At 45.5% G+C, this 26,294-nt stretch overlaps 3 protein-coding genes across 4 annotated transcripts; 2 read left to right on the plus strand and 1 right to left on the minus strand.

Moving 5' to 3' along the window:
- Positions 1-2,040: 2,040 nt before the first annotated feature.
- On the plus strand, positions 2,041-6,196 carry CORT (cortistatin). 2 transcript variants are annotated; one of them, XM_054292003.1, is made up of 2 exons: positions 2,041-3,480; positions 5,904-6,196. In XM_054292003.1, the coding sequence occupies exons 1-2, from the start codon at positions 3,385-3,387 to the stop codon at positions 6,120-6,122; spliced, it is 315 nt and encodes a 104-aa protein (XP_054147978.1). In that variant the 5' UTR covers positions 2,041-3,384; the 3' UTR covers positions 6,123-6,196. The 2 variants fall into 2 exon arrangements, with proteins under 2 accessions (XP_054147978.1, XP_054147977.1); XM_054292002.1 differs by lacking the exon at positions 2,041-3,480 and adding an exon at positions 4,792-5,823.
- Positions 6,197-11,873: 5,677 nt separating this feature from the next.
- On the plus strand, positions 11,874-18,091 carry MASP2 (MBL associated serine protease 2). Its single transcript, XM_054291860.1, has 5 exons — positions 11,874-12,089; positions 13,598-13,775; positions 14,025-14,245; positions 15,685-15,760; positions 17,856-18,091. The coding sequence occupies exons 1-5, from the start codon at positions 11,931-11,933 to the stop codon at positions 18,089-18,091; spliced, it is 870 nt and encodes a 289-aa protein (XP_054147835.1). The 5' UTR covers positions 11,874-11,930.
- Positions 18,092-19,916: 1,825 nt separating this feature from the next.
- On the minus strand, positions 19,917-25,734 carry TARDBP (TAR DNA binding protein). The gene is made up of 6 exons (XM_054292094.1): positions 25,474-25,734; positions 24,865-25,117; positions 23,955-24,118; positions 23,499-23,639; positions 22,665-22,835; positions 19,917-22,312 (listed from the first exon to the last, which is right to left on the minus strand). The coding sequence occupies exons 2-6, from the start codon at positions 25,100-25,102 to the stop codon at positions 21,782-21,784; spliced, it is 1,245 nt and encodes a 414-aa protein (XP_054148069.1). The 5' UTR covers positions 25,103-25,117; positions 25,474-25,734; the 3' UTR covers positions 19,917-21,781.
- Positions 25,735-26,294: the final 560 nt, after the last annotated feature.

Here is a 26,294-nt window from a genome sequence, read left to right on the forward strand (position 1 = left end):
AGCTCCAGCAGCGCCCTGCAGGCTGGGACCGGCTCCGCGGCAGCCATGGCCCGGCGGGAAATGCAATAAAGTTCCTTAAATAACTGTGTCCCAAGTTTTTGGTAAAGGAGTTAACGGCACTGCCCTTTGCGACATTGCTACTTTACTGCACCTTTACGACAGTGTTGCTTTACGTCACATTTTACGACAGTTCTGTTTTACGTCACCTTTTACGTCAGTGTCTGCTTTACGGCACCTTTCACGACACTTCTGCTTTACGGCGCATTTTACGACAGTGCTGCTTTACGGCGGCCTTTACGACAGTTCTGCTTTACGGCACCTTTTACGACAGCGTTTGCTTTACTGCACCTTTTACGACAATGCTGATTTACGGCACCTTTTACGACAGTGTTGCTTTACGGCACCTTTTACGACAGTGATGTTTTACGGCGCCTTTTACGTCAGTGCCTGCTTTACGGCACCTTTTACGACAGTTGCTTTACGGCGCCTTTTACGACAGTGATGTTTTACGGCACCTTTTACGACAGTGTTTGCTTTACTGCACCTTTTACGACAATGTTGATTTACGGCACCTTTTACGACAGTGTTGCTTTACGGCACCTTTTACGACAGTGTTGCTTTACGGCACCTTTTACGACAGTGATGTTTTACGGCGCCTTTTACGTCAGTGCCTGCTTTACGGCACCTTTTACGACTGTTGCTTTACGGCGCCTTTTACGACAGTTCTGCTTTACGGCACCTTTTACGACAGCGTTTCTTTACGGCACCTTTTACGACAGAGTTGCTTTACGACACCTGCTTTACGGTGCATTTTACGACAGGCCTGCTTTACGGCGCCTTTTACGTCAGTGTCTGCTTTACAGCACCTTTTACGACAGAGTTGCTTTACGGCGCCTTTTACGACAGTTCTGCTTTACGGCACCTTTTACGACAGCGTTGCTTTACGGCACCTTTTACGACAGAGTTGCTTTACGACACCTTTTACGACACCTGCTTTACGGTGCATTTTACGACAGGCCTGCTTTACGGCGCCTTTTACGACAGTTCTGGTTTACGGCACCTTTTACGACAGTGTTGCTTTACGGCACCTTTTACGACGGTTCTGCTTTACGGCACCTTTTACGACAGTTCTGTTTTACGACACCTTTTTCTACAGTGTTTGCTTTACGGCACCTTTTACGACAGTTCTGCTTTACGGATGTGTTCACGACAGTGTTGCTTTACGACACCTTTTACGACAGTTCCCGTTTTACGGCTGTGTTTACGGCAGTGTTGCTTTACTGCACCTTTTGCGGCAGTCGCGCTTTACGGCCGTAGTTACAACAGTGCTGCTTTACGGCACCTTTTACGACCGGTTTTGCGATAGTGCTGCTTTACAGCAGTTTTACAACATTTGAAATAGCCCAGGTTTGGGTTGGTGCTGAGCAGAGGGCAGTGAGAAGAAAGGGAGAAGGCTGTGCTGTAGGGCAGGTGAATGCAGGCAGAGCCAATTTGGGGAGCAGCCTTGTCTAACAGCATTTCATTTTCCAGTTCTACTGCCTTGCATTTCATTTTGCACTTCTGCTAGAACTGCATGTCAACAGGTTTCAAATATCCTCCTCAGTCCCAGTAGCCTACTTGAATGTGCTGTGTCTTTTTCAGACCATTGATGGTCCTTCTGAAATGTGAGTCTCACTGGCTGCATCCAAACCTTGTGCTTGAAGAGCATTCCCAATTAAAGCAGGTTGGGCTTTTGGGGAAGAAGGGGCTGCAAAGCATTTCCTAAAGCATTTTCTGCTCCAATTTCATTGTGAGGAAATACACCTGAAGGATGATGCAGGGACTAGGTTTGAGACAAAGATGAGTTTGGTGGGTCAGTTTTACTTTGAGAACTTGAGAAGCACGGGAAGCCCAAGTGGTGATCCCAGAGGGTTGAACACAGAGGTTTCACCCTCCCAGATATACAAGGGCCTTAACCTTAAACCCACTGCTCTCAGCACGGAGCTGTCTCAATGCTGCGTTAATGTTTTCTCCTCTTTGTGCATGTGTAGAATTGAAATTCCTCTTGGGGAGGAAGCTTATTCCAAGTAAATTCCTAAAGAATCAGCTGAAAAAAACCACTAAAATGTTCTTTCACTTGGTTTGCTACTCCCTGCCAAATGTGTGTGCATGCCAGGTCTTGAGCCTGGTACTGGAGCTGAGCCTTGAAGGAGGAATTGAAACAATGGATACAAATGCAAGTAATAATACAATATACATATACAAACAAGTAGAAGTCCAATTTACATAGAGGGAATGCATGAAAACACAGCAGCAAATGCAAATTCAGAACAATACAGGGTACTACAAGCCAAATACATATGAACACAATATAACCATTTTTCTATTTCTGAAAAGGTGAATACACCTTGCTTTATTGATACAGGAGACCACAATATAAGCCAAAACAGGTACACACAGTATAAGCACACACTGTAAGCCAACATAATTACATGCAATATAAGTACATACAATATAAGCCAACATTTAAGGAAATAACATAAAAAAATAGGGGTACCCATAGCAAGCATATGTATAAGCTGTCTTTATTTAAAGATCCGCTTTAATGGACATTTTGTGGAACCACTCTGAGGGCAAGGTCCAAAAAGCTTTGTTAACCCCTTGTCCTCCACTGGTTGGGCAGCATCTGACCCCAATGCTCAAGGGCTGCATGGAGATTCCTCCCTGGAGTGGGCTTACCCCTTGAGGATGAGCCACAAAGATTTGATTGTTGGACTGGTTGAGTAACTATTTCTACTTAGTAATTGTTTTTGCTGGCTTTAATTCCATGGCTGCAGTGTTCCTTCAGATGTCATGCCCTGCTCCAGCAGTTATAGCTCCTGTGCTGGGCAGGGAATGCTTCTGGGGAAGGGCTTTCAGTCTCATTAGTTCCCATTTAAATCAATCAAGCTATATCTAAGTACTGGTGGCCAAAGGTTTTACCACTTGCCTCTGATTCATCCGGCATTGGCCGGAGATTTGTGGGAGCTGGTGGACTGTTCTACTCCTCATTATTTCCCAAACAGAATTTGGCTAACTAGAAGAGGCACAGATGATGCCTGCAATTTTGTGACATGAAGAAACAGGCTGTCACTGGAGGGTCCCAGACCTTTGCTTCCTCAGCCTCTGCAGATCTGGCACATGGAAAACCCAGAGGCACTGAATTATCCCACTCAAGCAGCCAAATGTTAACAACCTCTCCAAAGCCTAATTTCCCTTTGATATAGACTTAATTGTTTGCGTCACCTACTGGGCTGGGGGAGGGCTATAAAATGGCTTGCAACAATTGACTGAGGCAGAAGAGAGTCCAGGAACAGCTCCCTCTACCAGTGTTCCTATCTCAGCACTAGTGACAAGCTGAGCATCATGCAGCTGGTGGCCAGCCTGGTGTCCGTGCTGCTGCTGGTGTGGAGTGTGAGAGCCACGACGCTGCCCGGGGAAGAGAGACTGCAGAGCACCAGGGTGAGTACAACATGCCCTGGGTAGGAGCAGGATAGAGGCAAGGAAAGGGACATAAGGTCAAGTAGGCTGGACCAAATGCAACTCTTCCATCCCTCTATATTCCAAGGCTTTACAGTTTGATGTGCTGCAAAACCCTGGGCTGTTACTATGGCTTGCTGGCCAGCTGATTTAGGAAAGGTACCAGGACAGATGCCAGAGAGCTGGAATATGTGAAGCCTGAGCTAAGTGAAAAATGGCACAAAGGAGATCGGAGGGAAAAGGAGAAAACATTATTGAAAGGGTACAGCATGAGAGAATAAAGCAAAGTACTAGGGAGGGCAAGAAAAGATATATAATTGATAAAATGATCAAGGGAGGTGATATTTTAAATAGAATTTGTGGGAAGGACAAACATTTAAAAGATAGGAAAGTGACAGAGAAATCATAAATGAAGAAATTGCATCAAAATAAAATTGTGTTTTCTGGAGTAGTATTCACAGGAGGAATTATATTGACATAGTTCCACTAGGATAATTATGCTCTGAGGCAGCGTAGCTCAATGCAGGGGCAGAACTTACAGTAGTATGATTATCTTACCAATTGGCAAAACCCTAATATTATAATCGCTAGAGCACTCCAATAACTTTGCTTTCTGTGCTATTTCCCTAAGAGGCCAAAGGGATAGGGAATCAAAGCATAACCTAATTACAAGCCCTGTTTTGCTTGCCCTTGCCCTGCAGTCCTCTCACCTGCATATTCCTGATGTGCCTCTGAGCTCTGGTTAGTGCCACACCTGGCTGGATCCATAAGGCTGCTGTTATTCCAGAGAAGTGAGGGATGCCAGTGGTGATTTCACAGGCACTAATTTCTCCTTTGTGCACATCCACATTGTTTTTCTGGTCTTTGTGTTGGCTCCAGCTCATCCACCGGCGTGTTAGTACATCAGGAGCAGGCTCACATCCCATTAATGACAAAACAGGCTGCAAGACAGAACCATACAAAGTGTGAAGTGTGGACATTCTGTCAGAGATTAGAGCTCCTGCAGCTGCCTGGGATTAACCATTCTGGGTATAACTGGAAATTTTCAGCTCTACATCCTTACAATAACAAGTGCAGTACTTAAAAGTGAACTAATTTCTCTTAAAAAAACAAATTCCCGGTGCAAATCCTAGCTGCTGGGGAAAAAAGAAACAAGTTATAGGGGATAAATTGATAAATAAGTATTTGGTAAAAATTAATTCAAGTGTAATGGCTCTTAGTCTTTCACACACTGTTGCTTACAAGACATTGGTATCATTAGAGTCATTATTATAGAGCATTCTGCAAACTGGAAAGCTCATGGATGCTGATGAACCATGAGCACAAACTGGTTTGGCTATCTTTTCTTCTGCCAGAGACATAGTGTGGATTTTTTCTGTTCCTTGGTTTCTTTTGTGTGGTAGCAGGAGCAATTACTAGAGCTAAGAAAGTGATTAAAAATATCCATAAACCTTCTGTAAGGTGAACTCAAGACAATTGCTCTGCCTGTATTCGCCCATCTTTTGAGTTGCTCACGAGGTGGTCCTTAGCAAATTCTAAGTACGTGTGGGCATTTGTGAGGGACGATGTGGAAACTTGTTTCCAAGATTCCCATCTGCATGGGAAATAGATGGTTTGACAGGAACAGATCTTATCTCAGCTAGGCCAGTACCAGCTGTCTCTGCTAATGAGTCACAGAGACCAGGAATGCTCAGGCAAGAGGTAATTTCTCAGATTTGTTGGATGTAAAATTAAGAGAAACACAGTAACTCATAGCTTGTACCTGTGGAATTCCCTCAAGCTCCAAACCACAGGCTCTGTTCTTCTGTGGGATGATTAAACAATGGGATGGAGCTCAAAAGCTCCTTTTCCATCCCACTTTCCCCCAAGGTCAGGCTATGGCATTACATAGTACAGCTGCCTGTCTCCACCGATGCAACATTTTGTTTCAGATATTTGGGGTGTCCCTCTCCCCATCAACCCAGCCCTCTCCTTGTTGCACTTCATTCTCAGCATTTTACTGTGGGGTAAAATAATTTACTGTTGCCTAGAGAATTGTGCCTCCTCCCTGGCCTTCCCAAGGCAGAGGCCAGAGCAGCAAAGAGGCAGTTTGGCATACACTGAAATTTAATTAGTGCTGCAGTGAGGGCCTTAAAAGCAATTCAAGCTTATTTGTTAGCAGCTCTTTTCCAGCTCTAACATGGCACATGGAGGCCCAACTGGCTGAGCTGAATAGGGATGGGAGACAGCAGTGGCCTCTGCAGCCACAGATCCCTGAGCTCCAGCATGGCTCTGCCATCTCTTGGCTCTGAGACGCGGCAGGGGAATGAGAAGGGGCCCCGTGGGGTACGTTTGCATGCTCTGAATCTCGACAGCCGTGGGGGACAAGCCTTCCATCCCTCACTTTGCCTGCTCTTTGCCCGCAGGAACGGAGTACCGTCCACAAGGACGTCATTCTGAAGATGCTGGCAGGGCTGCTGGACGGCATGGATGCGGGCAGCGAGGCAGCCTTGCCGGATGGGGAGGAGGAGGAGGGCAAGCTGCAGGAGGAGCGGGCAGCGCTGGGGCGGCTTGCCCAGCTCCCGCAGCGAGACCGCAAGGCGCCCTGCAAGAATTTCTTCTGGAAAACCTTCACCTCCTGCTAGTGCTGCCCGGCCTGGCCTTGCCAGCCTGCAAACACCTTCCCACAACTCATCTTCCTTGTCCACCCAGCTCATTCTCTGTGCCCTGCACGCCTCAGAATAAAGCATAGCGCCTCGGGGACGTGTCTGTGCTTCTCTGTGGGGCAGCCGTGCTGCGGGGATGGGACACACACATTTTCTGGAGCAGCCCTGGGGGGCCATGGCCATTTTGGGAAAGGGTTTGCAGGTGTGAGGGGAGCCACGCGGAGGAGGCACAGCCGTCTCTAAAGCTGCTGCAGCTGCCTCCTCAGCCTTTGAGGGACCAGATGGGTGTGCAGTCAAGTGCTGGGCAGCTGGGGCTGTGCCTCGTGGGGAGGATCCTCAGTGTCAGCCCCTGGTCAGGATAAGGTGCCATGCCCCAGTGGGGAGAGGATGGTTTGATTCTGGGCATGGGAGAAAGCAGCACCCCATGCTCCTTTCCATGCTGGCTTAGTGAAGCACCCAGGCAGTGGTGTACAGATGTGGGGTGCAGGAGCAGCATCTGGGGAGAGGGAGACATGCCCAGAGCTTGACCTACTTTTGGTTTGCCGGCAGGTAATTCCAGAGGAGCTCCTGGGGTGCTTTTGGGTTGCATCTAAAACCAAAACAATTATATAAATTTGCCATAACCCTGGATTGAACAGCTGTGACTCTGCTCTGGTTCACTCATGGTTTCTTGGTGTCTTCTCAACTTGCTTAAACAAGCCCAAAACCAAACTACCTGGGTTTTCTTACCTACCCTCTTGGGTGCCATTTGCTGCCTGGAGAGTAGCAGAGCATATAGTTTTATTTCTTTGGGATTATTGAGGAGGTCTTTGAACTGTTTATTTTTAGAACTAACAGGTAGTAAAAAGATACGGACAGTAGACAGTCTGAGTTCACAGGTATTTCCCTCTGAAGAAGGCTGCTGAATCTCTCATACTGGCCAAACAAAAAGGTATGAAATTTAGTCCCTCTTTTGCTTCAAGTTCAACTAGGAACTCGAATTTCAGAGCTGTATTACCCTGCTGTGAATGGCTGTACAAAATAGGAGGCTTCAACTGTATATCACTGACCCGGTCCCCAGACCTGATGAGAACTGAAGGCAGCTATTTTTAATGGCTTCATTTTGAGCCTTTACATTTTGCTTTTGGAGGTCAGTGACCAGGAGGTCACTCCTGTCAACAGCAGCATTTTGGATTAATCAGCAAGCCAGCCAGTTTTGTGGCAGTTGAGGTAACGGTCAAGAAATTGTGAAAACAAGAAACTCCTGAGTACATGGATGTAGGGATTGCCCCAGACAGAGCCTGCTGGTTCAGCAGATTGTGAGCTGGATTATTTAGTGGTTCCCACAGGAGAGAGGAATCCGGCTGCTCTCAAGGCTGGAAGCAAATTTGAAAGTTGAGCTGCTCTTGCATCCCCACAGATGGCTCCTGCTACCATGGGCAGAGGCACTGGCTGAGCACCAAGGGGAAGTGTGAGTTGCCAGTGCACCTGCTGTGGACAGGGGCCAGCACCATGGGGACAGCTTCTTTTATCAGCTCTGAAATCAGTGTTTGAGTTGGATCTGACTGTGCAGTCTCCTTGCTAAGTCAATGTGCTGAGACTGAAGCGATGCGAGGTCCTGCCTGATGGTAGCAATTAGTGAGTGTGTCAGGATAAATCAGATTCAGTGTGAGTGACTTATTCTCCATTTTCACAAAAAAAATTTAATTTTCACAAAAGAAATGTGAGACTTATAATGGCATTTGACAAGTTAGAAGGGAGTGAGAGCCTGCTATTTCTTTTTTAGATGCAGTAGCCAATGCACTTAAGAGTCTCTGCTCAGAATAATGTGTCTTGCTCTTTGAGCGAGAGCAAATACCCATAAGTTATCTCTGGGTTTTTTAGAAAGTGAAGAAGATTTAAAACTTTGCCAGAAGGCATAGAAAGCTCATAGCAAGTCTCAGAGGAAGCGTTTGGAAGGTGAAGGAAATATCAACAATTCAAATGCATATCTTCCACCTCCCCAGAGAGTGTCATAGTCCTGAGCAGTTGTTAAGCAATTAATGTTTAGTGTAAAACAAACAAAAAAATAAATTACAAGCAATCTCTACAGCTGAGACCTTGTTGAATTGGGTTTGAGGTCAGGCCTGCTTCTTAATGTAAGACCGCTAGTTAGGAAAGGTTGCTTTTAAAAATGTTTGACTGGGGCTGTGCTTGGCTGGTGTATTTTAGTCCCTTCTTGAAAGAGGGGAAGAAGCCAATGCCTTGTGATTGTGAAAAGCTTCCCCACTCCTGGCTTGTACATTCCAGAAATTATCCAGGAGACATTTGGTCACTGAGATGATGTGTCACTATAGGACATGGAAGAACACAAGCTCACACCGCTGTTCTCAAGGTGAAGAAAAAAAGGGAAGTTTCTTTTCTGACTCCAACATTTATAGTTTTCTAAAAGTGACAGCGGATTGGAGGGTGACAGTGACACTTCTCTAATGACACTAGTCAAACTAACAGTCTATCAACTCTCTCCTCTTCTATAAAAGAATACAAAACAATGAGTTATTTACAGAAAGTGTATGAAAAAGCTCACTACAAGAATGTCAACACCAGAAAGCTTAGAAAATCTTAAAAAACTAAAGTGACAATGATGGCTTTGGAATCCATCACTTTAGACAACATGGTGCATTTGGTCAGTGTTGTTCCTCAGATCTCGTTGGTTTCACTATGACTTTATTTATATATTTGAATAAAAGGAGATTGTCCAGCTAGGACTTTAAGCCTTCCAGTTGGGATAAGGATCTGTGCAGGGACTCCCCTGCTCGGAGTGAAACCCATGGGCCAAGGCATGTCTCCTTTCTGGAGAGCTCTGCCTTTGTCCTTGGCCATGTGCTGCTGGATCCAGCCAGAGCCCAATCAGTCCCATGGTGAGAGGTGGCTTCCTTGCCAGAAGCTTAGGTGCAGGTGTGCACACAGGGAACTGCAGCTGCCCAAAAAAACATGGATTTGTGTGCTTTAGGAGCCCAGAGCCACGGGGAGCAAACAGAGGTCTTTGTGCTCCAAAATGCTGGCTTGCAAACAGCGCTCATCTCCATCTGTGAGCTGATGAATTTACCCACTGCTGGGAGTCAGCAGGCTCTGAAGTGCCTTATGATTGCTCTTCCAAAAGCACAACTGAGCCCTGTCCAGTGCTGGAAGGCAGCTGGCCATTCCGTAGGACAGAGAGGGCTAGAAGCAGAATGGCTGAGAAGAAACAGCACTGGTGATCTTCTGCTCCATTCCACAATAAAAATTGTATTTTATTTATATTGTAAAACTGTCTAAATAGTGTGTGACGTGGATGAAGTCCACTCAGCCTTTGCACTGGCTTAGTCCTGTGACGGAAGGGAAATTGTGGGCAGGAAGAGCATCTGTGGGTCCTGGTTTGCTATGAGTGCTCTCAAAATGCTCATGCACCTGGTGAGCCAATCCCCAGCAGTATTTTAGAGGTGAAAGGCTTCTGGGAGAAGAAACAGGGACATGTTTTTAGCCTTGTTTATATCTGGTGTTACTTCTCATGCCTGAGGAAAGCCAATGTGCGCCCAGCATAACTGTTCATTGAGTCAGCAGTCCCGTTTCAATGTTTGGCAGCAACTATCAGCCTCAGGGCATTCAGCAAATTCTGGGCTGTGAGGAACTTTTCAGACCTTAGATCAGAATTGGCTTTCCATTCCTCTGCCACTGATGTGAGCAGGAAGCCTGAAGTGGAATGCTTCTGGAAGTGTTTATGCCTATGGGAATCAGGCAGCAGCTCAGTCAGGCATAGATTGATTTTTTTCCAAAATTTTCTCTCTTCCCCCTTTTCCAGATAGTATAAAGTCCACATCTATCTTGATGATAGGATCGTTTTAGCAGCTAGTGGGCCATGGGAAAGGTCAATGCCCTCTTGGTTCTTGTCATTTAACTGTGCTTGTAGGTATTGCTGCTACACAATTATTACTATTTATTATGCTAGTATTTTCTCCTTCGCTTTTATTAAATGGTGTTTTCTGCTTGCAGTTTGCTGAATGGTTTGTTGGCCTTGGTTTTGTTCATATAATAACTCCTGCTTTCCTGCCAGCACCAGCTTCTGTGCCCAGGGTAATGACTTTTGGCTGTTGAAAAGGTGTCCATTAGATTACAGGATATCTCAGGCTAAATTTCCTGCATGTGCAATCCAACACTCTGTTCCCTGCTGCAGATCAGTTTTCCAGTTTTCATCAGAGAAGAGATGGACCTAGGCTCAGCTTTAATATATCTGGGTTTTCACCCTCTATATATTAGTCCACATGTGCTGGAGTAGGAGTTTTGTGGGAAACATAAATGCTGATTTGGAAAGAAGCAGTCTACATGCAGGAGACTTAATGAAGCTTTATGTCCCATAGTGTTTGTTCTCCCAGTTGAATTACCTGGGCAGTGTGAAACCCCTGTGCAGATCCACAAATGTCTAAAAGAAATTAGAACTGACTTTTTACTTATGGGTGTTCCAGGATGGGCAGGATAAAAAGCAATCCATGCTTATGGAGAAGGCATGGAGTGGATTTTGGTCGCCCCAAGCGTGCACTGGATTAAAACCTGCAGCTGAAAACAGGAAGAATTTACATCTCTGAAACTGGTGCCTGTGTGTACTGCAGTGTTATGTCCCTGCAGCATTTCTGTCCTGTTACCAAGAACCATACAACCAGAGGAATCACTATTCTAAAATCCTGTAACGCGCCCCATTATTTTGTTTTCAACACCTCTGTACTCTGAGATGGACGCAGCCACTTGCTGTAACACGCTGTTTTTGCATCAGTAGTAAATGGGGACGAGTTGTTCAGAGGGAAGGAGCATTGCCAGCTCCCCTTGCTTGTGGGGGCCTGAATACATGTATTGTTACAACAGCAATAAGAATACAACAACTGAAATGTAGTGAGAGTCCTATGTATTAGATAAGTGGGTCCTAGCTATTCTAAATGAGTCGCAGCTGCCAAGTCCTTAGTTGGGCAGCAGCTGTGGCTCGTAAAGATAGCTGGGATAAAAGGGGTGAGAACTATGAAGAGCTGCACTACAGAGAACAGCTACGTGGCAGAGCACCAGCGAGAAGGTATGGACTCTTTAAGAATATAATAGCAACAAGATAACAGCACCTGCTCGCCCTGGCAGACCCTGTGTGGAGCCACCTCCTCCCCCTGCCTGCCTTGCCACAGAGCAGTGATGTTATGGCTCCCTCCAAGAGCCTGCAGCAGTCCTGGTCCATCCTCTCCATCTCTGCCTGCTCTCCCTGTCGCTGGCTGAAGCCTGGTTTTTAGTGATTCTGCTGTTCCCAGAACTCAGCAGGCTGGAGGGGGTGGAAGGGAGATAAACACAAGGGTTCAACATCCAGACAAACACAGCGGAGCACACACGATAAACACATCCACCCCCAAATGCAAACACACAGGGAGGGATTCCTACCCCGAGGCTCACGGCAGAACAGGCTCAGACAGGAGGGCATCAAAATGAGGTGAGTGCCGTCGCCTCCAGCTCCTCTGGCCACTTGGTTTTGTGCAGGCTCCAGAAGGCGTGGGCATGAGGCTCATCCTGTTTATCTGTTACTACAGTGACCCCACTGATATCTCCCAATTGTTTTCATTGGTGTTGGGCACAAAGGTTTCAGCTAGAGCTGAGTGACCAGATTTGGTGTCAGTACAGGCAATGAGGGTGTGTGGCTTTTGGGGTGTGATCCAAGATAATTCTCACCCTTTCTTAGGTCATTTCTTGTCCCTTTGACGCAGGCTGTTTGTTTTGCTGGCTGTGCTCTCTAGTGGAGTAAGGAGCAGCACTGTGCCACAAAAAATGTATGGAAGGATCACGTCCCCAAACTTCCCAAAGGTCTACCCAAATCACAAGGAGAAAACATGGAATATTACTGTCCCCAAAGGATATTCTGTTCGCATTTACTTCACCCATTTCGACCTGGAGCTGTCCTACCTGTGTGAATATGATTATGTGAAGGTATGTGTGGGATGGGGTAACATGTAGCAGGTGCAGCTGTTAAAAGCTCTGTTTATGTGATCCTGGGCACATGCAGCATCAACATAACTCTTTGTCAGCTCTTGATTTTAGTCTACTTATAAAGTTCAGGCTCAGCTGGTTTCTAAATTATGTGTTTATTGAGGCCCACGGGACCAGGAAGCAGATGTGGTTGTCACATTGGAACGTCTGAAACGTGAGATGCTTTTGCTCAGAAAATTCTGATGCTATTCTGTGGTGAAGCAAAAGGTGTGATATTTTGCCTGAAACAATATTTGAGCATTTTGCTATTTTACAGTGTTTTAAATTAACAAGTAATGCTTGACACAGGTTATAATGGGAGAGCATAAAATGAAAGTGAGAGTCTAAAGAAGACACTGTCAGCTCATCTGAGCAGGCACTCACAGCAGCAGTTACTGTGGTTCGTTTGCTGGGTAAGGTGAGAAGTAGCCTCAGGAAGAGGAACAATAAAAAAAAACCAAAAAAATTTAAAAATAAATAATAATAATTATAAATAATTATTTATTTTTATTTATTATGCTGGCTAATGTGAGAAGTAGCCTCAGGAGGAGGAACAATAAAAAAACAGACAAAAAATAAAAATAATAAAAAAAAAATAATAATACCAATTAAAAAATAAAAGATGCTGCCTTGGGGAAATGTTTATGTGAGCAGCAGTGTCCCTGAAAGATGTGTGTGCTCTGGTCCAGGCATCCTGTCATTGATTTGAGGCCATGCTAGCTCTCCACTCCTTTTGTTGTTTGTGTGGGCCTGGTGTACAATAAGGAAGGAGCTGTGTATGCAGGGAGTGTGCAAACCCAGTTCTTCATCTGATTGAGCCAAACCAGGCAGCCTTGCTCCTGCTGAGAAAAATCTCATTTCCACGCTTTTATATGGCAAGTTGCTCCCATTCCCCAAATGTCTGTTGTTCTTCATGTACTGTCCCTTGTGTAGGATGCAGAATATTCATTTCTGGTGGTTGTGTGGTACACAGCTCCCTCTTTACCATGCCCAACCCCATGTATCAGAACATTTCTCTTGCGATAAAGATAAATGAAGAGCTGGAACTCTAATATGTGCATCATAGAGCAAGTGAGTTACTTGCTTAAGGACAATTTTTTCTATACATTTGAATTTGTCAGTGTGCAAAACCTATTTACCCCAATTGTCTCCGGCTTTACCAAGATCTGACTGTCACTGAGAGTGCCAAGTAAATGACAGTATTATAAACAAAGCATGGCTGGCATCAGAGGTTCATGAGGATCTCTGAAAGGAGAAAGGGAGACAAAATTATGGTCTTAAGTCACAGAGAACAGAGAAAATCCACTCTTACCTGGCCTTGGATGTGGACTGACCTCCAGAAGAACCTTTTGAGAGCATCCAAGCTTCCTTTCCCACACTGTTAAATGCATGTTTGTCCATCCATGGCAGCAGGTTGGGAAGATCAATGATCTGTGCTCACCTGCTGGGTTTTTCTGCCTGTTTTGCAGCTGAGCTCTGGTGGGAAGACCTTGGCCACGCTGTGTGGAAGGGGCAGCACAGACACCGAGGAGGCTCCGGGGAACAGGACGTACATCTCCGCTGATAACCGCCTCGTGGTGGTGTTCCGGTCTGATTACTCCAACGAGAAACCATTCACAGGCTTTGAGGCCTTCTATGCTGCTGAGGGTGAGAGACTGGCCCCACTGCAGATGGAGGAGCCAGGGCTGCTGTGGGGTTGGCAATTCCCCGTGCTCTCAGTGCCTGAGGCTGCTGGTGTGGGGCAGGAGGAGCAAGGGGGGTCTCATCACGCAGAAGCAGATGCAGAGGGGCACAGCAAAGACCAAAGACCAAGCTCACGAAACAAAGGGTGGCTGAGGCTGAGAGAACATTGTGTTGAAATCTATGGTTTGCCTGATCCTGTGCTTTGCCCATTAGATATCGATGAGTGCAAGCAGCCGCTGGACACCAAACCCCTCTGCAGTCATCACTGCCACAACTACATGGGGGGCTACTATTGCAGCTGCAGGGTTGGCTACACACTGCATGAAAACAGGAGGACGTGTACAGGTGAGCTCCTTCTAGATCAGGAGATGCTCCCCTATCTACAACATCTACTTAAATCCAGTCCTGACAATAATATCAGTGAAAGCTCTGGGGTTTCATTTTCAATATTCCCTGTGTGCCTGGTGCAGCTGGGAGGAGGTTCACAGAGTTAGCCAGGGCTGTGAACCAGCAGATGAGCAGCTCTGCACTGACCATTGGTGTGTGCACATTTATGCCCCTCTCCTTGAAAAGAACTCTTGTGGTGTTGCACTGAGTTTCTAGCAGAGGGAGATCCTCAGCAATAGTGACTGCTGAGCCACCTTGGCAGTGAAGACATTGGGCATTGCTGATGTGCCAAAGGTGTCTGTGGATCTTCTTCATGAGCTGAGGGCAAAAGCTGCCCCTGTGTCTTTTGGACTCCTGTTTGAGCTGGCTGATATTGACAGGCTATTTTTCTCCTTTGTTTTCCAGCAGAAGATATTTAAGCTTGTCCTCACTTAGGCAGAGATGGAGACAGATGTGCTGGGAACAGCTGGTTTTCCTCCTGCTTGCAGTCCGGGAAGGAAACCTGCTGCAGTCTCCCCAAGGGCTGAAGGCTTCCCTTGCTCCATGACTTGTCCATGTGGCTTCTTGCCTTTCAGACTTGCCTGCTGCAGTAAATAAAGAGGCTGTTGCCTGTTGAAAGCCAAATGCAGCCTCTGGGACATTCATTTTCTGATGTTCCCACGTGTCACTTGGGAAAAAAGAAGGTAGATCAGACAGGAACTGGTAAGAGACAAGCCATTGGGAAAGGCCCCTGAGCATCAGAGCTACCTGAAGACTCTTGAATTTCTTATCTGGCTCTTGTTGTTTAACCTTACATACTTCTTAAACTGCAAGAAGAGCAGAACCACATCACACCTTTGTTTCCTAATGCTCCTTTTAGATATGCTCTTAAGAGAACTCCAGCATTCCAGCTGATCATTACAGACCAGCTTGGATCCAGGCATACGATTTTATTTTATGGAACAATTTTCCTAACTTGTCAAGAGTTTGAAGTTATACATCGAGGCAGCAGATGTCCTGGGCTGATCCTGTGAGTGCAGCCAGGCTGTGGCAGGTCACTGCTCCCCTTTGGTGTGAGAACACTATCAGGAGTCAGTCATGGTTTTTTGCTTTAATTCTCAGCAATTGAAGATTGTGTCCATGTAGAGAAAATGTGTGTTTTCTGTCACTATAGGACATGAAAGAACACAAGCACACACTGCTGTTCTCAGGGTGAGGAAAAAGGGAAGCTTATTTTCTGACTCTAACATTTATAGTTTTCTAAAAGTGGCAGCAGATTAAAAAGTGACAGTGACACTTCTCTAATGACACTGGTCAAACTAACAGTCTGTCAACTCTCTCCTCTTCCATAAAAGAATGCAAAACAATGAGTTATTCGCAGAAAGCGTGTAAGAAAGTTCACTACAAGAATGTCAACATTAGAAAGCTTGGAAAATCTTGAAAAAACAGAGTGACAGTTTTCTCCCAGCAGTCTTGAGCAGTAAGTAAAATACTCTGACTGTTGCAGTCCTGGAGCATCACCCCGTGGTCGGAGCGCTCCGGTGCAGGCGTGGCTCATCAGGCTCCGGGTTGTGCTGCTCGATGTAAGTGAATCCTGTAAACCCCGTGCCCTGGGTTCACTATATGATGCTTTTATCCCCCAAAAGTCTCGCTTTGTTTACGCTGAATAATAAGTTTTGCACCTTGTCGCAGAGGGTGAAGGGGGGAGAGAAGAAGTGTGCGGTTTTTATCAGACGCTGCTCTCACTCCTCCGCATTCCTGCTCCTGGACTGTGTTGTCTGCAGATAGACAGACAGCAAGACAGAGCTCTTTTTTTGGTTTTAGTTAGTTTAGATAGCTGAAACAAAGGAGTTCCCTGGACTGTGTTTTTTCCCCCTTTTCTTTAGACCTCTTAAAACCTGCTCTGGACTGAACACCCAGGAAAGCACCAGAGCTGCACCTGTGGCTGAGCCCGGCCTGTGACATTTCCAGCACTGAGGGACTGATCAGAGGCTGAGTGAGCTCAGCTGCAACCCGAGGATGGGGTTTTCTCAGTTGGTCATCTCTTTTGGAGCAGCAAGAAGTTTTATTGTGTAATATTGTTTTATTGTTTAATAAACAGGTTTTTTCCACTTTTCTCCAAAGAAGTATTTTCTCCCAGACCAGTTAGGAGGAGAAACCGATTAAATTTGCTTTCCTACCAGAGCTCCTTTAAAGATTCTCTCCCAGATTTGCTCTAAACCAGAATAAATGCATCCCGTTTGACTTAATTTCTCGGGTTTTAAACACAGAGGTGCCCTTTCTTTTTACCAATTTCTGTCATTCCCTTACTGTAATTAGGTGTGCTTGGTGGATTTGGCAGCAGTTGTCCTTTGATATGCTCCCCAAAGAATTGTTCCTGTCTGTGCATGCTGGTGTGTACATCTGCCCTTGCTGATGCCCTGGACGCTGCTACTTAGAGATTTGCTTCTAATTATGTTGGAGGAAAATAACAATTTTACAACAGATTGACATGATCTGTGGTGAGAGTTTTTAATGTTCTTTCATTATAGACCTCTCCAGGGAAGTTCAAACAGTAATAAATGGACATTCCTGCTGAATGCAGTGTTTCAGACTTAATTCTTAGTAACTGAACTGAGCTTTCTCAGCAGGCAGTTTTGGAAGATACTCCAGACTGTGTATGCTTACAGAATTTTAAAATCACAGTTGAGGTGATTGTGGTTTGGGGAGGCTCAGGCTTACCTCAGCAGTTACTTCATAGTCTGTCTGAATTGATGCACATATTCAGTTTATGTAGAAACACAGAATAACTGAACTTATGTGAGTAATTTAAATGTTTAACAGTGCAGAGGAATGCTAACAAAACTGAGAATGTTATGATAACCTCACAGTGTGACTGTAATTTCTATTATTGATTGTAGTTTTGTTACATCATTTACTGTTGAACAGGCCTTGGTCATGCCTAAGGCTGCCTACTGCAGAGTAATGCTCAGAAATCAGTGCAGTTCTCCATGAGGAAAGTAAAAAGCCAAATGTTCCTGTATTCCAGATCTCTTTGGAAAACACAGTTTCATAATTAACTAAATTGATGCTTTTAAACTGATTGGCATTGTTTCTGACAGGAAGATTGAACCATGCTACAGCAGGATTTGTGAGAGGAAAAGAATCCCCTTGCTGCTGAGTACAGGGTTGTGGATTGTATTTGATTTTTTAATGCCTGAACTGCTAAATTCATTACTCTGTAAAATTAGTCAAGATCCAAGACTGAGTTTTGGGAGAAACATTGTACAGTGTAATAGCATAATTATGCCTCTTATCTTTTAGATTAGAATATCCATATATTCCAATTACCCTCATTTACATTCAGAACAAATGCACTTCCTCCTCTGTGCCCAAATTCCTCAGCAATGCTGTCTCTCTTGATTACAGAACTTTTCCAAGGGATGCAATACTAATGAAAATTGTATTCTAAATCAAATATTCATTTGCAAGCAATTTTTCCATTCCAGAACAATCCAGGAATTACATTTAGAATCATTAACTTAATTTAATCCATATGAGCACAATAATTCAGTATTTAGATCTCAAACTGTTAAACAGCTTTTGCTGCCATTGCTGTTTTGCACTTTGTGGAGTGAGTTCCTGCAGGAAGGGAAGAGGAGCCTGGAGAGCTTCCCTGATAATTGGTGTTAACTACAGGGCAAGAAAAGTTAGAAGGTGGCTCAGCTGTGGGTGGCAGTGGGGTTCTAACAGCTGCTTACCATATAGCTGATCAAAAAATCCCATCTTTGAGGAGTAAATTGGAAATTTTGAGAAAGCACTATGAAGGTGGCCAGGGAGAAAGAAATTTAACTCATGAAGGTTATAAAAATTATCTCATCCCCTTTGATAATGGTACTGGTTATGGTGGAGCAGGAAATCTCAAACAGGACTAATCTTGCACATATCTTGCTGATTGCTGCAGATGATGGGTTGAGGAAATGTCCCGGCAGCTGTTAGAACTCCTTCAGCTGCACAAAGCTGCCATCTGCCTACACCATGCTTTATTCTTTTCTTTTAAATTGTGGATGCAATAGCCTGGTCAGAGAGAGAGAGAAAGCTAGATAAGCTTTCCATGAATCAGTCTGGGAAACTTTAGGGAGCTGGAGAGAAAGAATTCTCCTCAATCTGCACCTGGTATTTGTAACAAGTTGTTTACTCCCAAGGGATGTCATCTTAATTAGCCAATGGTGACAGAATTTTAATTAAAGGACCAATTACGTCCACCTGTAGCAAACTAGAGTATAAAAAGGAATGGGTTAGATATAGCCTTCTGTGAATGCATGGATTTATCTGTGTCACTTCTGACTCAATGGTGACATGAAATAGTGCTGTGAATTGTTTGAGTGCAGCTTCTGACTGAACACAGGTGCAGTGAGAGCCTGCAGAGCACCAACATCCCTTCACCCCCCCCTCAGGGGCACACCAGGTATGCAGCACCAGCTCCTGGCTGTATGTGGGGCCTTTACCTGCCCTGCTGTCCCTGTGCCCCCACAGATCACTGCTGCTTGACAAGTTCCAGATTTCAGCTGGAAAAATGGAGTTTTTCTGAAGAAAAAGCTTTCACATTCAGAGTTTCGGTCCAACAACAGGTTCTTGGAGCTAATTAGCACTGTTAGAAAAACTTTTTTTTCCTATATTGACCCCCTTACAATACACGAACTTCCTCTTTCTTGTATCTTGGATTCTTTCATTAGCATTTCACTTTCTGAAGCAATGCAACTGAAAAAGAAGTATCTCTCTAGAAAAAATTAAGACTCCAAACACTTCAGTATTTTCAGTGACAGTTTATTTACTCACTTATAAACATTAAAGTATGCAAAGCAGTTAAAATGACACTGTAACTTGAAATTCTTGAAATGCTACTGTAACTTGAAAAGGAGATTTTGTTTGAAGGTGAAGGAAGGCTAAAATTATTAGCAAAGACTACTCAGTGCTGCCAACCAGCCTCTTAAACCTAAACCTGAGCAATTGAAACAGAATTAAAACCATGCTAATTACAAAAACTTACCATGAGGTTCCTTGCAGGGGGTCACAGTTAGTCTTTGGAGGTCCAAGAATACCATTTTAAAGTGTTACTCAGCAGAAGTAGCTGGTAATAGTGCAAGTGCTAAAATGCAAAATTCACAGATTGGACAGTTTGGAGATTATTCTGATTAAGGTGCAGAAAAAAAATGTAAGCAACTTTTTCAGTGGAATATGAACAAATGTGTGGGATTCCTTTCTCAGCCTGGGTGTTTAGAAACCCTGTTTAAACTAATCACATTAAGGCACAACTGATTTTTTAATTCTGCAGGTGGAAAACTCAGTCATGCAGTTTTGTTTGCTGTTTAGATGCTCTGCTATTCACAAGCCTCAGTGGGACAGAGTACTGAAGGTTCACTTGAAAATCACATAGGTTAAAAACTGTGTAATTATCCATACTCAGACAGACTATTCATGGCTACAGCACAGTACTATGGGGTATAGAAAAATACAGATCCAAGCTTCAGTGGGCTGCAACCCCAAGTACATAACACAATTCCTCAAGCTCATACCACAAGTGGAAATAACCTTCCATGAGTTTCTGCTCTAATGCCTTGCACTTTGTTAAGAAGCTGCCTCCTACGTGACACCTCTGCACCTGTGATAACTCACTTCAAACTTTAGCAGTCTGTGTATATTTACAGAGCTTTACTCATCTGGAAACTCCTTCCTGTGACTAGTTCTAACAGGAGTTAACAGCCCTCTTCTGGGCTGGAAGTGTGGCAGAAGCCTGTTTCCCATGAGTGGGCTGATCTAAAAACAAGTTAAAAGCATCCATCCCCAAAGAAGATGTGGACAGAAATCCACCATGACAGCAACTCTGTTTCCCCCAACCCACTCCTGATAAGGAACTTCCATTGCTAAAAGAACAAGTAAGGTTCCTTGGCACAGATGAAATCTGGAGGGAGCTGCTTACCAGTCTAGGTGCGGGCACCCCAAGGTGTGGGACCTGGATTTTAGATCTATGTCACTGCACAGTGCAAGGCTACAGTGGCTTAGAGGAGAGTGTCAGGTATCGATACGTGCTGAGCGGTGGCTCCTTTAGAACCTGCTTATCTGAAACAAACCGAGTGGCTGCAAAAAGCTTTACAGAAGTTCATCGCAAAAGGGTAAAATTAATTAACTGCTATGAATTCTTTGCATTCAGGGCTGCAAAACAAAGACACATATTACTTAAATCAGTTTTATTTAAGAATTTCCTACAGTGACAAATCTTATAAAAAGCATCCAAACACGAAACTGCAGCAAACAGCATTCTTTTGGATATCTTACAGACAGTGGAACTTCCACCCTGGAGAGGCACACTGAGCTCTAGTGATTTCTGCTAAAAGAGCTACTGCAAAGCACACCACAAGCTCAATGTTCTCATCACAAACCCCCATCATCTTCAGGTCACATTACCACACTTACAGATCATTAACAGAAAAAAAACACACACCATACAGCATTCACAGCAGTTGACATAAGGGAAAAGAAATACAAATATTCCATTTCACGTAACACATTCAACTAATTGATTAACTAGGTAGAGAACCCACTTAAAAGTCTTCCACATGTGGATGTCCTTTGAATGCAATAAACACTCGTACGTTATCTGCTATCATTGCTCTCCGCACACTCTCTCACCAAAGCCACAGGATTGAGAGACATCTCGCCAAGTCAAATAAAATCCCATTAATGCACCACCAGGTCTCTGCATGCGCTCGCTCCTTTATCTCGCACATACCAGCCCTCTCATGCCTCGGCACCACCACCAATCCCACACATGGTTTCAAAAGTTCAAACAGCCTTCTGGTTCCATCTCACAGCCTTGCGTTCACAGCGTTGATACGACTCCATGAAATAAAGAGTAGCGGATAAAAATGGAACACCCACCGTCTAAGACGCAGCATGTGCGGTGTGATGAAGAATTCTTGGATGAGAAAGCATGTAGACAGAAGTATTCCTAAGGCAGAATATTTACAGCACTGCTTTCAATGAAGTGCTTCTTCCATACACATTTGAAATGAGATGAACTGCGGAGATTAAATGAAGCCTTCATATCGTACTTTAGTATGGAGGGGAGACAGCGTTAAAAGAAAACAAACGAACACAAACAAAAATGACACTGTGTTGTCCAACGGGGCGCTTGGAGAGTCTTATGGTGGGATCAAATTAAAAACAAGAGGGAGAGAATGCTGTTTCTGACCAATGGTTCCATTTTGAACATGCAAAGAATTCATGTAGCCGGGAAACAAGGGGTAAAGTATTACAGGAGAAACCTTTCCTATAGACTGTAGTGTTAGTTCACCTATCGGGCAAACAGCAGTCCACTTCCAAACATTCAGAATTCCAACTAGATATGTAACAAAACTTAGAAAATTCCTTTTACCTTTCTTTTCTTTTTCTTTTTTTTTTCTTTTTTTTTTAGAAAAGAAAAATGTCAAAAATACTGCTGAATATACTGCACACTGAACAAATTCATTTGGAAAACTTTAGCATATACGTAATTTACAGTATACTTACCATGAGTTAAAAAATTTGATTTCCCACCATAGAGTCAGTATCAGAGCCCACTGCGTCTACATTCCCCAGCCTGATGACTTGGAATCCATGCTTGAACCAAAGCCCCCGTTGAACCCACTGCTGGAGCCGGGGTTGGAGGCTGAGCCCCAGCCAATCGCTGCCCCCGAGTTGGACCCTCCGTATGAGTTGTTGCCTGAACTAAAACCCTGGTTCTGCTCCCGCTGCATGTTGCCCTGAGGCTGGTTGTTCCCCGAGGGCCCTGACTGGTTCTGCTGGCTGGCCAGCATGCCCATCATCCCCCAGCTGCTCTGCAGGGCGGCCTGCGCTGCTGCCATCATGGCAGGGTTGATGCTAAAGGCCCCGAAGTTCATACCCCCGCCCATGTTGCTGCCCTGGTTGTTGCCCAGTCCTCCCCCACCTCCTCTACTGTTACCAAATCCCCCCTGATTCCCAAAGCCTCCCGGGTTACCACCAAATCTTCCGCCTCTCTCTAACTGTCTACTGCTATTGTGTTTAGGTTCAGCATTGGATATATGTACGCTGATTCCTTTAATGATCAAGTCCTCTCCACAAAGAGACTGGGCAACCTATAAGAAATAAGGGATTGATTAAATGTATGTTAGATGTCCTTTTTTTCAAAAATGTTAGCAGTACAAGACAAAACACAAAACATCCCCTACAATTCTGACCAGATATTTATCCTGCAAAGAAAGCATAGGCACGTACTTAATTCAATTTGAAGTGATTTAGCTTTGCATTCATCACTACACTAACTGTAGTACAAAGTCCTGTCTGCACAGCTGCATCTGAAAGTGTACTCTCAGTCCATTCAATCAATCAGACAGCGGACAAGTAAGCATTTCATGTGTAGTTCCAGAAATGACACTTTATCACGCTACTAAAATATAGTCTATGAAGTTAAAATATTTTAAGACTTACCTGATCATCTGCAAACGTAACAAAAGCAAAAGCTCGGAAGGGTTTAGGAATGAAGACATCTACCACCTCCCCATACTGGGCAAAGAACTGTCGGAGCTCATCTGCCGTCATGTCCTCGGTGCAGCGCCCAACAAACACCTTCCTGCTGCGCAAGGGCTCGTCGGGACTTTGCTGGAGAGAATTGAAGGCAAAAACCATCACAACTACAGAACTCGAGAACTGAGCCACAGGATGGGAAATGACACTCTGAATCTAGCCTGTTCTGAGGGCTGCTGATGGAACAAAGTTTGAGATTGTGAATATAAGACTTAAAATAAGTAAATTTTAAAAATGCTATTCCAAGGACATGGCTGCACCTTGGTAAAGGTAGGGGGGAAGAACCACAAGAAAATGAGCATGGGAGCAACACACAGGGATGGTGACAAGGCCACTGCAGAACACTTTTTGGTGATAATTGCATACAGAGACAAGAATAGAAGCTATAGGTTCAGTTTGGAACTCAAAGACTTGTTCTGCTCTTCCCCAAATTAGTGATTCCATCTGCTTTATTCTGCATTTATTCATGCAACAGGCAAGTCAGGCAGGTATTGCTGGACATCAAACACAGATGTCTATCTGTATTTCATTCCCTCACATAATGAATGATTTTCCCAACATTTCAAATTACTTCCAGCTCACCCACCTGCTCCCTGTTTTCCTTCCTTGCTCTCGCTTGTTCTGTTCATTCACAGTAAAGCCCCATCCGAGAGCGGACAGTTAATCTGTGCACAGCTGATGAAGAGGTGCACTTGGAGTGTTTGGTACAAATAAAAGCAGTGGGAAATCCCAAAGTACCTTAGAGTTGGGAAGTTTACAGTCACACCATCTTCCATCGATCATGTGACGCTGAGACATTACTTTCACTTGGGTTTCGTAATCCGTGAACCGAACAAACCCAAAACCTTTTGAGTGGCCTGTTTTAATATCCTTCTTAACCTAGGTGGGAAAAAAAAAAAAAAAAACAAAAACAGAAGTAACCACTAGTACAAAGCATGTTGTTATTGAATGAATTTGGTAAAAATCTGTTTGAGAGTTCACCTGTCTTCCAACCATTCTTATCACAGCAACCTCTAATTCCTTAACATCTTCTCCCAAAATTAACAGGCTCATGGAAAAAAAAAGACATCCTTACGAAGAGACACAGGTTCTGATCTTGTCCGAATTTATAAAGCTCCTTTGTTTCTACTGCTTTCTCAGGAGCCTGATATCTACCCAACGTCCCTCCTTACTTGAGCTGCAAATGGATTTTACCTGCACCATCAGAACTTCTCCAAAGGTACTGAAATATTCCTTTAAGTCTTGTTCAGTGGTTTTCCAGGGAAGACCCAAGACTATTAAATCTGAAGTCTTCTGCACTGCTCGTTTCACTTTCACAGCTGATGATGCATCGGTTTCATCCATTTTTCTCTTATTATCTGAATATAAAAAAGTACATTAGACATCCTCAGAGCTGGAAATTGACCCAGGGACTATGAACTGCATGGGGTTAAATTAGAAACCATGATGAGGAAGAGTACACCAGCTGTTGAGAGCTAAATGGAACACATATCTGACTGTCCTGAACCAAAGCTAGTCCACAACTGAACCCTCCTCCAAAATGCAAACTGACCCAGTTAGTTCTGCATTAGTTTACTAAAGAATTATCTAGCAACATTCACGTAAGGTTGGGAAAAATTTCATGTTTTCCCCACTATAAGGTGGGGAAAACATTTAACAAGACTACTTCACCAGCAATTTATTTCCTTCCCCTCTTTTTTTGGGGGGTGGAGCAGGTGGTCAGGTTTCTCCTTTCCTGAACACTTCTAAATGGTGCCTCTGACTAAACCATGCCTTGAGGAAAAGTATCTGTGAGTACAGAGATTACAGTACACTTCAAATAGTACCCTTTGAAGGCCTATACAAGACTAGCCTTCAAGGATAATGCAAGACTTTGTCTTTAAAGTACTTGTTTAGGTAGCTAAAATAATAAAATAAAAAACTCAACGGGGTCAGACCTATTCGGCAGAACAGACACCTGAATAAATCACTGGGAACTGGAAAATTAAAGAGTAACATGTTGCTCTTTAACTTTCCAGTTAACATGCTGCCATGTTACTTCAGCAGCGACTGGGACCTTAAAGAAAGCAGCCCAGAAGGGAGAACCGAAGACACGAGGACAAACCTTTGGGATAATTCACGACGTAGACGAGGTTTCCCCAGCCGGCCTCGGGGGCGTGCAGGATGCCCTCGACCAGCCGGACTCCTCGCATGCACTGCGACACCGGGTTTCTGTAGCGCAGCCCGCACGCCCCGGGGAACTGCGCCGTCACCGTGGACAACAGCACCGTGCCGTCGTCCTCCGACGGGATTTCGATGGGCTCATCGTTCTCGTCCTCCGTCACCCGGATATACTCCGACATCTTCGCTGGAAGTTACTGAAGTACAAAAGGGAAAGAGAAGGCATAAGCGATCACACCCTATCCCCCCGACTTGGCTTTCATCTTCTTCGGCCTGAAGCACGAATCTCTCTTTATTACACAACAGGGGTCCCCGAAACGCGCTATTCATTAACACTTTGGGCCTGCTGTAAACCTCGGCCTGTCCTGGAGCTACGGAGGCACCAACAGCGACTTAGTCCCCAAGCACGGCGGAAATTCCCAGGGGCGCCATGGGCTACCTCCGCGGAGCCGGGAGCACAGCCCCCGCCGGCCTCGCCGCCTGCCGGGCCCGCCCGAGCCCACAACCTCCGGATGCGGCTCCACCCGCCCCAGCGCCCCCCAGCCCAGCTCACCGGCCAGGAAAGAGAGCGACGTCCCAAAAACTCCTCAACACCCCCTCCACCGCACTCTACCCGCCGCCGCACAAAATGGCGGCCGCGGCTCCTCAGAGGCCGGGCCGGGCCGCGGGCCGCACCATTCCAAGTGGCCGAGGGGGGCAGCGAACTCCGGCGGGGCGCTCGGAACGCGGGAGATCGTGGAGCCCCGGCCGTGCCCCAGCGGGCGCCGGTCGCTCACAGCCGGAGATCGGCCGGGGCGTTCTCGGAACCGGCGGCGATGACGGCAGCTCTCAGAGCCGCGCTCCCCCCAAGCGTGGGGCCGGTGGTGCGGCCCTGCCCGCGCATGCGCGAGCGCGGGAGCTGCCGGGAGCCGGCGCCGTCCGGGGCCGGTCCGGCGGGCCCGTCACGGCGGAGCTCCGCAGTGGGCAGCGGCTCCCTGGCCCGTCCCGGCTAGCTCGCCCGGAGAAGCCGCTAGCAAAGACATCCTTGCCAAAGCCCTGTGATGCCTCTCTCCCGTTTCCGCTACCAGAAAGAACAAGGCCACCTCATTAAAAAAACAAAACAAAACAAAAAACAAACACCAAAACCCCAACTTGTTCACTTGGCGTGTTCAGCATGAAGAAGAATGAGGGGAAACCTCATCACAGCCTACAAGTTCCTCGTGAGGGGCAGCGCAGGAGTAGCTCCGGTGTCTGCTCTGCGCGACCAGTGCCAGGAACCGAGGGAAGGCTGGAGGTGTGTTACGGGAGGTTCAGGCAAATATAGCAGGAAAAAGATGCTTCCCCCAGAGGATGGTCGGGCACTAAACAGGCTCCCAGGGCAGTGGTCACGGTCCC

This window comes from Melozone crissalis, unplaced genomic scaffold (genome assembly GCF_028551555.1).
Source record: "Melozone crissalis strain CALT ecotype California unplaced genomic scaffold, PUWL_Pcris_2 ptg000107l_1, whole genome shotgun sequence".
Lineage (NCBI taxonomy): Eukaryota > Metazoa > Chordata > Aves > Passeriformes > Passerellidae > Melozone > Melozone crissalis.